We start from the raw sequence: 14,662 nt of genomic DNA, 5'->3' as shown, positions 1-14,662 counted from the left end.
CACATGTCAATGGCGGTATTTGTATATATGTAGTTTTATCCTGTTACATCATCAGTGTTTAATTTGTATACTGGAAAGTGAAAGAACCAGATGAAATTTAAAATTGTATTATAAGAGAAGCAGAAGATTTCACCCATTTCTGCGCTGTTGCATAGAAATATCAGTATCCACATTGTAAATTTGGTTGAAATTGGTCGAGCAGGTCGCGAGATATGGGTTTTCACCCGAATGTGGGCGATCCCACCCCCATCGTCAAGTTTTGACAGCGGCTCTTATAAAGCCCTCTCTTACCTTTTAAGGGGTAAAATTTAATGTCTCTGGGTTTTCAGTTATTGATTTACGTGCTTTTAGTTTTAGTTTAGTTTTTAAAGAACCGTTATATGGTAAGTGGGCGTGGTTATCATCTGATTTCATTTGATATATTTTTACACTGTCGGTAGGAGTGCTTAAGAGATTTGTTCCGCTCAAATTTGGTTCTTGTATCTTAAGTATTTTAGGGGAAAATTACATTAAACTTCTTAGAAGGAGGGGTCCGCTCAATTATTTAAGTTTTAGCCCACAAGCGACCTTTTATATATACATATATAACCTTATATCTATCTCAATTAGTTTTAGGTGATACAAACAACTGTTAGCTGAACAAAACTGTTATATTCTGCAGCAACATGCGACGCTGAGTATAAAAATATATTTTACAAATGCTTGTATGTATGTATGTGTATGTTTATAATATTGTTGGCTTCAAATTTCAAAACATGCAGTACATGATTGTATATACATACATACATACATACATACATACATACATTATTATAAAAGTATGTTTACATTATTATAATACATTCCTTTTTGTTTTTATTGAATCGAATTGAGCACCGAATTAGTTACATTACAATATTTGCATGTAATTTGATATTTTTAAACAGACGGTAAATCTGTTTCAAAAAAATGTACCAAAAAATGTACAAATTGTAGTATTCTATGAGAAATTTATACTTATTTTGGAATTAAAAAGATGGCCACCCTTTCATTTAGGAATTTAGAATTTTTAAAATGACTGGAAACTCAACTTCAAAAGATTTGCTGACTAAATTTTTACCTATTTGCTGTATGAATCCAGTTACGACTTCATTTTTTTGTGTAATTTATACTTTTATGTATTTTAATTAAGGTGGTAACTCCAATTGAACTGTATGATATTATCATATTAATATACATACATATGTATCTATTTCTGAAACAACTCCCAATTTGTTTTTGTTTTTTTTTATTTTATATGTATTTTAATAAAATTTACAGTATTAAAAGTAGACAAATTTTTCAAAAATATCCAATTTGAGCAAAGATACTACATTGATCTTATGAAATTTCTATAAAAATGCTGACGTAGCTGCTGAAAGGAAGGAAGAAGCCTGCAAAGAAGAGTCGGGGTCAAAAGACGGCTTTAATTTCTTCGACTTAACAGCTAAACGCTGGAGTTAAAGCATACATCCATACGCAGATATATACAAACAAAAGTGTCTTCAAGTATACATACCTAAACATTAACTACATTACTTCTGCCTTAACTGATTTTACAATGAAATTTGTATGTACATATGCACATTTGTATGTCTGTAGATTCGAATTATTTTCAATTAATTTTGTTGCGATCTTTTAATTGCTTGTTATGAAATTGGAGAGCTTTTTGCATGCTTTGTCACGTAGTAACGGACTTTTTAGTGCGTCAGTTTTCCATGCGCCTATAAGTATGCAGTGCATACTTATGATTTGAACTTGATTGTAGGTGGTATTTGCATCTGGTGTGCGACTTGGATGTGAACCAAGCAAGAAATTGCCGCTGCACGAAAGTGCTTCAAAGTGGTTGTTGAAAAAGGAAATCTTATACATACATATGTACACAAATAGAAATACTGAAACGCAAAATACACGAATGTTAAAATATATTTTTTCAAAAGATATTTATTTGGAAAATGTTAGCTAAATTTCGTAAAGTATAATAAGATTTTAGGAGTTAGCGTGGGGCTCCTATTCTATAAGATCCCACCTTCATAAAATGAGCAAAGTGGAGACGGGGATGATAACACGCTGGATTATTATCCATACGAATCGCCAGCTATATGCTGGGACATATTTCTTGTCTGCCTATGCTCCAACTTAAGAGACACTGGGCTGTTGGGGTAGACAAAAATCAAGTTTTTACCAAATCCACCGAGTTGCTGGGCAGCAATTTAGTTACTACCCGGCAGCACAATGGGCCTAATGATGGTCTAAGTGCGGCCGCCTGCGGGCTGGCGCTCATGCACCTCCCTGCCAAGCAACCAACCTAAAGTTACCGTGTGAAAACAGAATGTGGTTTCAATAGCAAAGACTCTTGTTTAGCAATCTTTTCTGCTAATTTAATGTGAAAGCTCATAGATAACTTATTTGTTTTTGGAAAGACAATCTGTTTTGGTGTTAACATAATTTTATCGATTGAACCATTTCTAATTATTATTTCCCTAAAACGCATATTTTGAAAAAATCGTTAGTTGTGGGTTTACCATTCGACGTATAATGTCAAACTTCAAAATTTATGTGCAATATGTAAGCCGTTCGGAGGTGTGGTGCCATAGAGTAAGACGAGGTTGGATTAAAAGTACCAGAAAATTCTAAATATCTAGCAACGACGCGTTGAAATTGAACTGAAACTGAAAAAGCCCGAATTAAAATTGGTCATGTCGCAGTTACGGAAGGTCAAATGGTTAATAAAAGTGGTATGATTCGGTACTTTGGTCAGTGGTCGAAGTTATAGGCATAAAAATTCATAAATTTTTCTTATCATATTTCACCATCTTATTTCAGCCTGAAGAAGATTTCAGCCTGATTGAAGTGAATGTATGACAAACCTCTGAAAAGTCACTTTATTTGCTTAATTTCTCTTTCTAGGGGGCAAATATCCGCTCAGGATAATACGATATGAGTCCATTAAGGCCAGAAATTGAATAACTAAGGTTCCGGATTTAATCTGATCCAAAACGTAACGCTGGGATTTTTGAGGAACTATTCGAGAAGGAAAATTGCTTTTCGGGCGAGAATACAGAAACAAAGTCTATCTTAATGATATGATAGACTCAACGCAACTATTTTTTGAGAATACCTTTATGACAAATAAAAAAAGTTTATATTTGAATGGCAGTACTCACTTGTCAATCGATCAACGCTCTCAAAGCGTCCCTCCACCTTCGAGCGCAGTGAGTCCAAATCGAACGGCGCAGCAAGGCCGTGATCAACGCTACGTGATTTGCTCCTGTAAAAGAGAAAAAGCAACAACAAAAACAATTAAGTCACACTCTTCATAGAAAAATAAAAAAAAAACACAAAAACAACAAAATAAACAGACCGATGATAATGCATGTGGGTGCCTAAAAATAGTCGAAAGTGTGAAGAGCCGACGGACATCATAGATAATGCCATACAATGTACTTATATGTATGTATGTTTATAGTATGTGTATGGGTATGTCTGTGGCATGACTAGTTGATTGGGTAGTCATGTGCTACCGGACTGCCAGTAAATATTTAGGCATTGTTGCTGCTTTGTTGAGTTTATGTCTTCACATTTTTAGACAGCGGCATTAAAAATATTTTAATTTTAATATAAAATAGGGCTGTCAACAAGAGTATTACTTCCATATAGGTTAATATAATATATATAAAGATATGTATGTGTGTATGTTGGGTTGGTGTCTTTAGAGATTTAGTGGAAATATTTATTAGACGTCTTTGCTTTTATGTGGAACTAGTCAAAAGTATATTCTTGAGGTACCAAATGCAATTTCCTAACAGATATGCATACATACATACGAACATATTAACATATGTATGTATATACATAGTTATAGAAAGTAAATGGTTGGCTTTCTTATTTCTTGGTGCATCGACTACGCCAATTTGATCGATTTATTGCTTTGGCACAATGAGGTGTTTTTTGTTTTTTTTTTTTGCGTGATATTTGAAACCAATATCTTTCGTAAGATCACTTGACGGAGTTGAGATATATTGGACTATACGTAAGTTCTTATTCGAATCAAAATATGATTTGAAATGCAAAGTACTTTGGAGCTTTAAGCTTTGAAAGTCAGCAGGATCTTTTCAGTACATTTTTTTTTTTCAAATTAAAAATAAGGCTTTCGGTGGTTTGGCTTTCTTTGAGTTCCTTAGGGGTAAACGGTGTTAGAAATTCGAACTTTTATGCAATTTTAAGATCCAAACTGCGAAATTTTAATTGATAAGAGTGTTTCATGAACATCGGCGGTGCTTATTTTACTATTGCATTTGTAACGGGAACAAGACATCTACTCATTCGTACTTTAACTTCTCAAAATCTGCGAGATCCATGTCAAAAAGATGAAACTTAAAAGCTTAGGTATTTCTTTCTTTTTTGTACGGTATTAGAAACTAGAGCTTTTGACTTGCGAGCTCTTACTCTTTGAGCGCTTTTTCTTATATAAGAACGTAGGTGTGGTTTCTTCTATTTTTGTTGTTCTCTTCAAAACGCTCTGTGTTCAAAATCCATTTCAAATGCAGACAATGCGTATTTTTTTTTAGCTTTAAGCTTCGAAAGCCTGTTGGAATTTCGGTCGTAAGCAATTTGAAATCGCAAAAGTAAGTTCGATTTAATGATTCGAAAGTAATTAAAACGGATGGAGAGAATGCCTACTTTATATATGTATTTAAAAAACCCCAATTTGCAGCATTTCAAAGGAATTCTTACGGATAATTCAAACCACTTAAATCTCAAGCGGGATTGTGAAGCCGTAATTAACCTGGACTTCTATCCAGACAAGAACTGTCAACTCGGCGACTTTCCTCGAAATTACTTCAGGAATGTTTTCTGCCGCTACAACAACAACAAACGTCGGAGGCCCAATCTTTATAAATATATAAAAATTACGTGTAACGTTGATTGTCCGCGATGGACTCCTAAACTACTGAGCCGATTTTAGCAAAATTTAGCACACTGTGTTCAGTTCGACTCAACTTAGAAGATAGGATAGATAGATAAATAAAAATACAGTGAAAGCTCTATTAAATGTACTCTCTATTAAGCGGACAACTCTTCTTAACTGGACTGAAAGGCTGGTAACCACACAGTGAGAAAGCAGCCTTAAATTCGTGGGTGCCTTTTCCAATGAAATTATTTGTACGAACATATTCAAAATTAAACCTGAAGTACAATCCCTTGCATTCTTATGCCGACAAAAACATTTTCGCTTTTATTCGTAAATAAAATTGTCACTGTATTGAATAGTTTATTATATGAATAATAGTATGAAATTTATACCACAGCAACTATTGGCCGGATACCCGATGAGAAAAGTTGAAACCCGGTTCACTGTCGGTCTGTCCGTCCGTGCAAGCTGAAGCTTGAGTAAAAATTGAGATATTTCGATGAAACTTGGTACGCGGTTTCCTTAGTGCGTAATCGGACCACTGCCACGCCCACAAATCGCCATTAACAGAAAACCTATAAAGGGACATAACTAAGTACTAAATTAAGATATAAAACTGTAATTTGGCACAGGGTATCGCAGTATCAAGCGGCCAATTTTTGAAAAAGTTTAATGTACATAACTTCTAAACTACTTAAGCTAGAGTTCAAAACTGCTAAAAGCGCGATAAATCACTAACTAATTACGCCAGAGACATTAAATTTTTCCTCCGAGATGGCATGGGAGATATTTATGGGAACCGTTGTGAAAATCGGACGATGGGCGTGGCACCACCCACATTTTGGTAATATCACATATCGCGGGTCCCGAAGGACTGATTTCGACTAAATTTAGTACGTAACATTCTTCTCATATTTCTATGTCACAGTGTGAAATTAGACTACAAACACGCCTACTTCCCATATTGCACAATTTTAAGTTCCATTTGATTCTCTCACTGTACACAAATCAAGAAGCAATTAATGTAACGAGATAAGATTTTGCACCAATAATTCCTTTAAAGTATGCCATCTTACGACCAAAAGTTGTCCTACAGAAACTGTTCAAGCCCCTAGGTACCGAATATGTGGACCCCAGTATCTATTGACTTTTGACCGAAAATATCGGTCAATGTAGGATATATATAGCTGAAACTCAGACAGAATCCTTTCCTGACAATAGTAATTCTGTATATCAAAAATAGGTTGAATCGGGTCAATACTTCCCTGAGTTTCCATATACCTATTATAAAGATTTTCGAACTTCCAAGTGACTTTATGCTTGATATATCGGTCAATATGGAGTTATCTCAATGAAAATTACAGAACGTGTTTAACTCCTAACAGTATATCTTTGTGCCAAAAATAGATACAATTGGGCGAATATAACTATTACCAGGAATTTCGAACGTCCGGCTGACTTTGCCCCACATGATTGGTGATTGTATGTGAGGTACCTTTATAAAACCCATTAAATATTTTTTTAAATTGTTGCATAGTTAGTAGATAAAATCGGGTCAATACTAACCCAACTCTCATACTACATACAACATATACTGATTTTCGTTTTCCTGACAAATCTTATGTCGAATTAGTCGGCCAGTATATGAGTTATACTCGTAGTATACGTACATATATATATATAATAGCTTATATACTGATCCTCTAGTTGGCGTTTTACACAATAAAGTATTTCCCTGACTTTGATTCTTGCAAGTTGCAAGAGTATAAAATGTTCGGTGAGATCCCTTCCATACTTGTTTGATTCAAAAATTATAGATTAAAATCTAAATTTAAAATTCTAATTTCCTTCTGATTACACAATTTTTATTCAAATCCGATTTTTATGATTAATTTTTTCTTTTAATTCCATTTTGTCGGAACGGCCAATATAGGACCACGATATCATATATCAAGTCATACAAACTGAACGATCGGAATCAAGCGCTTGTATAGAAAACTTTTTCATTTGACGAGCTACTCTCACGAAATTCGGGGTGGGTTATTACCTAAGTCAACAATGTAATCTCCGAAGAAATTGATGAGATCGGATTACTATAGCATATATGTAGCTGCCAAACAAACTGACTGATCAAAGTTCTTGTAAGGAATCTTTTGCTGTTGTAAAGGGTATTATTGCTTCGGTGCAACCGAAATAAACGGTATTTTTTGTTTAATGCACTATTTGCAACCCTGCTATCACTTCCATCGAAATTAGAAGTTCCTTATTTGAAATCATTTATTTACATATATGTATTGCCAATTGCATTTAGAAAACGAAAATCAGGTGATGAGCATATGACGGCAGAGAGGGAGAGAGGTAGAAAGATTTCGAGTATGGTGGCAGTAGCGTTCGTCAAGTGACAGCCCCTAAGCGATAAAAATCTCATAAAAGATGCACAATTTTAATCGTTTTTTAATTGATTTGTTTTGTTTATGCGCGCGTGCGCACAACCACGTCAACGCCCAATGCAAAGTGGTGAGCGGTGATCTGTAGAAAATGAATATGTCGTGAATGTCGCGCGATTGCTTGGGATATTTTATGGGATTTCAGTTTTTCCATTTCAAATATTTATTTCTATTTTGGAATGTGTGCTGGCATTTAACTTATTGCTATTTATAGTTTTAGTAATTTATGCAGCTTGGTTTTATTTTCTCAGCGCACTTTCGACTTAACGGTTGTTCACCGTAATTGCTTATTGTTTATAATTTTTCGTCTAATCTTTTTAACCTCAATTTTCAATCAGTGACATATTTTATTTCTCATTTTGTTCTCATTTTGTTTCTTTTTATTTAGCATTTTGGTATAGCGGGATGTTTCCAGCTTGCTGTTAAAGGGTGCTTCAAGTGGTTTTTGTTGTCTATGTTTTTGTGTGATATTAGGAAGGATACTGGATCCATAACAAAACTGTAAAGTAATAGTGTGCTAATGTAGGGATGGTTATTTTTACGAGAAAAAATCGATAAAAAGTATTTGAGATTATACCCTTTAAGTACACACACTGTGTACTGAAAGATACAAAGATATTGCATGTACACCTGAAAGATATGCAATATCTTTGATATTCAAATTTTGCTCGATTTTCATTAGTTGCAATAATTTCAGTTAAATTTTTTCAAATGCAACCATGCGCTATTAAAATAAGACGACAGAGCGTCGTTAGAAGGAATACCCGTTAGTTTTATTTGAAAATGATTAATCTCTTAGCAAGAACTAGTTATTTTTTGCTTCGAGGCATTAGCGAAACCAAGCAAAAGCTTGATTCAAAGGGTAGATAATGGTCTCTACAAGTTTGAAAACTTTAATGTTAGGAGAAACTTGATTTTAGGAATTAGAAAGTAAACTGTTGATGTCGTATCCCTAAAAATGACTTCGAAATGCCTAGAGTGGCTTTGCCATAATCGCAATTTAGTTTAGTCAGAGCTCATCTTTGTCGAAACATTAAAACATAAGAATAGATCAGTGGCTAAGAAACGGACAAAATTTCGTAGAGTATTGCTCACTTAACAGGGATATTGAGAATATTTGACCTATTTTGACATTCCTACTTTCAAGTTTGGGAATCTGCACGATTGGTGAGAAATTTGGTTCGACTGATTCGGCGTTGGTTGAGAAAACTTCAACTTTGAAGACTTTCAGAAGATACTTTACTATAATAATTATCAGTAATCTGCAATAAAAAATGAGACTAAATACATAATTATTATTCATAATTGCACATGAACCTAAAAATAGTAATGAGGCTACATAGGAACTCCAGAATAGTCAAGAAAGTATAATTAAAAAACAAAGTTAAGACACCTATTCTTCTCTATTCTTCTTCTTTTTAATTAGCGTAGACACCGCTTACGCGATTACAGCCGAGTTAACAACAGCGCGCCAGTCGTTTCGACTATTCTCTATTATTTGTGAAAAATCCCCCCGTTCTCGTCCAAAAAAACTACATATGGAAGCAACCATAAACTGTAACTGTTTGTTTCAAATGGTGTAACCAACTACAATTCTATCACTATCTGATTATACCAGTCAATGTACTTTATACCAGTTGTGGGTCCATTGGTCACTCTCCAAAGTTTGGCGAATAAAAGTCTACAAAAATGCATAAATTTACAAATAAATAAGTAATCAAGTTTCAATTGCGGCACCCTTTATTTACCACCAGCCAAGCGTGCCGCCCATTCCGCTTGTCAGTTAGTAAATCCGGCGATTCCATATTCATATGTACATATATTTGTGTATATATGTAGTATACATACATACAGTATGTATGTAAGTATTATTCGTATAACGGCGAGCTAACGCATACCACAAAGCGCCATTGTGTGTGAACCGTTTTTCTCTTTTTTGCTGTCATTCTCGTTAGTCGCTCTATTTACCTGTCATTTGGTAGTTAGTTGCATTGTTAATGTTGTTGTTTTCATATGTTTATTTTTATAATTTACTGCACTCGCTTATGCGTTATATTGCGTTGTGCTTTTTTCATGCCGCAGCCTTGTCCTTAAAATGTTTTCCTTGGCAAAAAATGCGTTACAACAATCGTTTTTTCTTAACAACAACAATGCAATATTGAAAAACTTTAATAAGAATGTGCTTGGCAGCGGTTCTATACGACATTTTTAAAAGAAAACTTAAAGAACTGTTGTTTTGGGAGAAATCCATTTAGATCCTTCTAATTTTATTTACTAATTTGGTCTAGAACAGAGCCATTGGTGACTGCTAAGTTCTTGGTAAAACCCTAAATCAATACACTAGGATACTATTTTTTGTCTCGTCACAAATTAACCATTCATGTTATCAACAAATTATTGACAATTAGCACTTAATGGTCTAACAACTTAACGTGTTTAACAAAAGCATATTTCGTTATATTAGAAGCCTATACTTGTAGAGATTCTTAAAAACCAAAAACAAAATTTTAACACGATAATCTTGATTACAATAAACTTTTTTTTAAAGCCAAACTAATGGATTGATAATTAGTTCTTAATAGATTATCTCTTATCGCTTAATTGACTATCAATTAGTGCTTAATTATCTTATCAAATGCATATGCAATGCAGTCTCGTCAACTAAAACGCTGATTAGAAAGATAGAATTTATAATACAGAAAATATTTCATAAAACTAATTTCAAAGAAATTGAAATTGGCAGAATTAACCAAAGCTTTCGACATATTTTTCCCGACGCTGTAAGCAGTAATAAGTCCTGAATTTTATACAGATTAAGTTAGCAGATTATACATTTTTTTCTCAGCCATGTAAGCACGCAATCCAGACTTTATTTTAAGAACTGCATTAGTTGAATATTTCTTTAATGAATTCAATTACATTTTTTCTCATACAGAAATTTTCACTAACAAAAATTAAAAATTGACGGCTGTAAAAATTTCTTTGAATAAACCAAATTGAACATTTATGAACAACTAATTCATTGACACAATTTACAATCTAATTGTCTGAGCCAATTGAGGAGCTTGGTATATGAAGCATTTGTATTAAAAGTATTATATCTACCAATGCCAAACAACTGCGATAGCCCTGTTTTTTAAACTAGGAAAAATTTGTTTGGAGCATTATTTTTATAACCAAATATAAATATGGAATTGAGCCAAAAAATCGGCACCAATGTAATAAAGGTTAGGCGGATCAAACTTAAAAATTTCGGTTTCACGTTGAAAATTACTTCTTTTCAACTTAGTTTAGTCGAATGACGATTTTTAAAATAAGAAAAGTTTGAAACTAAATTAACAGACACTCTATTTTGCCTAAAGAATAAGACTTCAATCACTTTTAATTTATATTCTAAATCCCAATTAATGAAATTTACACCTTTGATAAATTTATAGGAATTTATGATTTTACAAAAGTTGTTGCTATAATTGTTTGCGTTTTTTGACTATATTATACCAGTTTATAGCAACGGTTTGTTCGATTCGCCGTCAGACAAAATTCAGCGAGTTTAAGACAATTATTGTATGGAATTGAATGGTGAGCCTAAGAATTACTAATTGTGCTTCTTTTTAGTAATTGCTTGATCTTGATCTTCAAGTGGTTATTTAGCAGCTGTTTGCTTACGAGGCGAGCAGTTTATCTTGCGATTTTATAATGGAAAAATATTGAACAACGAGTTTACTAGAATTTTATGTTTCCAATAGAAGCACGGCTACGGAATTCGACAGCAATGATGTTAATGACAATAACGTCGAAACAATTAAAGAAACAGTGCTTCAAAATCGTCATAATGCCATCAGAGATATAGCAGAGGATCTGTTATGAATCCATCCAACCATTTTGGTAATTATTTTTGGTATGAAAGCTGGACTATAAACCTGAACACAAAACGAGAGTCATGGCTCCGCTACCGTACTTGCCATATTTAGATCCCTGCGTTTTTTTTTTTGAAACTTCAAAAATCATGTCATGAGTCCATTGACGCAATATAAAAAATGCGAGAAAAACTTTTAGCCTGGGTCCTCCGCCTAACGGTTTTATTATCAGATAGAAAAATTTATATCTCGCTTCCAACTACTTAAAAAAATATCTTGTTAATTAGGTTTTGTAGGAAATTGAATGCGGAGGACCTTCCCGTTACAATTAAAATCTCATATTTGGAGAGGCTTTCTTAGAGGTGTCTAGGAACCTATTTTTGCGAGTACCAATTGAAAAAAAATAAAAATTTTCTTTGAATCACCCTAATGTATACATATGTACATATGTAAAAAGGTCTCATCAATGAAAATTTCTTTTACCGATTTGGTTTTCTTGTTTCTTCAACAAAATGTTGAAGAAGTTCGTTTTAATTATTTTTGTACTTTTTATTTACACTTTTTTTGCTACATGCCGCCAGAAAACTAAATTACAAAAGTTATGTAATAAGGAGTGTGTCTCCATTAAATCGTCGCTTTACAAAGAAGTCAAAATCAATTTAACAATGCGCTTTGTTACGAAAACAAATATAAATAAATATGTTTGTTTGAGAGTATTTACAAACTAGCACGCATAAAACTGTCAGTGGAAGTCAGTTATTACAAAAACAAAAATAAAAAAAGAAGTGAAAAAATTGCAAAAACTTGAAATGCGCAGCGTTTTCCTTGCATTCATTCATTATTTTTTAAACTTGAATTTATTTATAAGAACAAATCAAAAGCAGAAATGAAAGCGAGCAAAAAATACACGCGCAACGCGACTGAAACACAAAAGAGCTAAAAGAATACAATGCAACTAACAACAAAAAGATAAAAAAATAACTAAAAGCGAATTTTTATTTGCATAAAGTGTGCTCAATCTTTCAATTTGTTAAATTAAAATATTTTTATATAAGCACATAGTACATACATACATATATTTGTAACTGTGTGTCTGTTGTGGTTCGCAGAGTCGCGCAGAAATCGGAACAAAACAAAAGGCGATTGCAAAATAGTTCGATTTTCATAGGAATAAGGCGTCGCTGGCTAAATTGGCGTTTTTTGTGATTTAAGTATTTTTGGTTTTTGTTGTTGTTCTGACTGTTTACTTCGGCGTTGCATATAAACATACTTACATACATATTTAGAATTTTCGAGGTGAGGCGCGCAAAATTGTTGTTGGAGGTGCAGCCATGCCTTGCCTCTGCAGTGACATAAGTCACGGTGCAGCAACATTTTAGAATTTCAATATTTTTATAACAACAACAACAATTCCACTGCGGTTACATATACACATGTATACAAACATATACATACATATGTATGTATGTATGTACATTTTATCAAGCTCAATGGAAATATACGCTTGCTGACGGTCTGAAGAAGCACACGTATGTACATATGTATGTACATACTCTTATGACAGACAGTTGGGCACGGACATAAGAGGAAAGTTAGATTTTAGAATTCACGTGATTGCTTTTAAGATTTTAAAATATTTAATATTAAAACTAATTTTAAATTATTTTTCACAAATTAAATTTTCCTGCAGGGCTTGTATGTATATTTACATAAATATATTCCAAAAATATATGCTAAATAAAAATCTGCAAGTGCACATTGACAACATTTTTAATATTCTTTACTGCAAATAAAAATGCAAAAAATGCATAAAATGCGTCAAGCGACTGGGCGCAGAGGTGATGTGTCCGCAGTGAGGCGCAGCAGTTTGGTAGACATTTTTGGCTGCGTAGGCGGATTTTATTAGCTGTGCTGAGTTTGGAATATATCTGCTTACATATATACTTACATATATGTATGTATGTATGTACCTACTGCGCATTTGGCTAGAACGAAGCGTTTACCAAATACAGTGAGGCAAAACTGGCATATGTATATTTATGCTAATAATATTAGAAGCTTGTGTAAAAAAGTGAGAGTTGTTCTTCTGGAAGATATTGTTTGATTATGCTGTTTTCGTGTCTTAAAATTCAAAGAGTGGCGAATCGAACAAACAACTGGTATAAACCAATCACTCTGGTTACTTAGAATTTTAAAGAGTGGCGAATCGATCAAGAAACTGGTATAAACTAATATAATTTAAATTAACTGGTATAACCATATAGAAGTTGTTGCTAAATAAGATTCACAGACTTTCTTTCAACGATTTTACCAATATAATTTTATTGTTTTTGAGGCCTGTAAACTTTTTGGCAAGAGTAAGAACTGCTGTGGAGTAATTAATAGAGTAAGATATATCAAAAAGCAAATATTTTAGACACTAAAAGTATTACGGAAACTATTAAAAGTGAAAATTGGTAGTTGCGAAATAGTCTAAAGAGAAATGCATATTTTATAATCACGCTGAAGTCCAAGTAGGTTTTAGGAGTGGCTAACAAGATAGTTAAACGAGGTTGATTGTCTACAGGCATATATATTTCATTGAAGATAAGCTACTATGGAGCGGAGTAATTATCTTTTGCTAGTCCTTATTTGATATAAAACTGCGGCCAATCTTCGCTAGCACCAAAATTATTCCTTTCAAAAAAAGGGTGCAATGGGAAACCTCAGAAGTTTGGTGGCGTTTTAAGACTTTTTGGATACATAATAATATTAGACATCTGGTCTATCAAAAAAGTAGCTTAGGTTTAATGCCTATCAAAACTTAATATGTTACATTACCTATTTAATAAAAAAAGAACGTTTGGCTATGGCAACTGTTGCATAATTTGCATTGATTTTCGAACAATAAAAATACTTCGATTAAATTAAAATCCTCAACAATATTTGTATGTACGTAAAAAACTTTCTTCAATCGATCTGACGACTATTGAGCATATTCAAAAGCCGCCGACCACACGGCGTATACTTAAAATGTCAGATTACAGGCAATCTATGAGTAATCCCTCAGCAAACCGTGGGTGGTATGACAGTACTTTGCAGCAGCACATATTTATGTATGAGTTGAGGCCGCTTAAGAGAAAATATAGGTATATGCGGTTATATATCGTTCTGTTTACATGGAATATATTGCTGTTTATTTGCCATACATATTACATACATATGCATATGTGAACGTAACTTTCCTTATGAATATGTGTAGACAAATATACATATGTTTCATCATATCTACTCTTATATATTTACACATGCTTGCAAATCTTGTATGTGGTTCAAGCTTCGACTTTGCCTTTTGCCGCTGACAGATGCTTTCAATACTTCCAACATTTCCGAATGTACATACATAAGTATGTATGTATATGATTGACAAAATTAATTTCCGCACA

The 14,662-nt window shown here is 33.3% G+C and overlaps 1 protein-coding gene across 15 annotated transcripts in view; it reads right to left on the bottom strand.

Annotated features, from left to right (window-relative positions):
• Window positions 1–14,662, bottom strand: part of LOC120773898 (TLD domain-containing protein 2) — a 275,286-nt gene that overhangs the window by 91,107 nt on the left and 169,517 nt on the right. For all 15 annotated transcript variants that reach the window (XM_040103154.1, XM_040103078.1, XM_040103106.1 and 12 more), the window contains one exon: window positions 3,186–3,289. Coding sequence is in view for 14 of the 15 variants with exons in the window: in XM_040103078.1 (XP_039959012.1) it covers window positions 3,186–3,289 (104 nt within the window). In the remaining variant the exon portion in view is untranslated. The remainder of the gene's footprint in view (window positions 1–3,185; window positions 3,290–14,662) is intronic.

The sequence above is a fragment of the Bactrocera tryoni genome, chromosome 1, assembly GCF_016617805.1.
Source record: "Bactrocera tryoni isolate S06 chromosome 1, CSIRO_BtryS06_freeze2, whole genome shotgun sequence".
NCBI classification, from domain to species: Eukaryota; Metazoa; Arthropoda; class Insecta; order Diptera; family Tephritidae; genus Bactrocera; species Bactrocera tryoni.
This window is presented reverse-complemented; position numbering and strand designations above follow the sequence as displayed.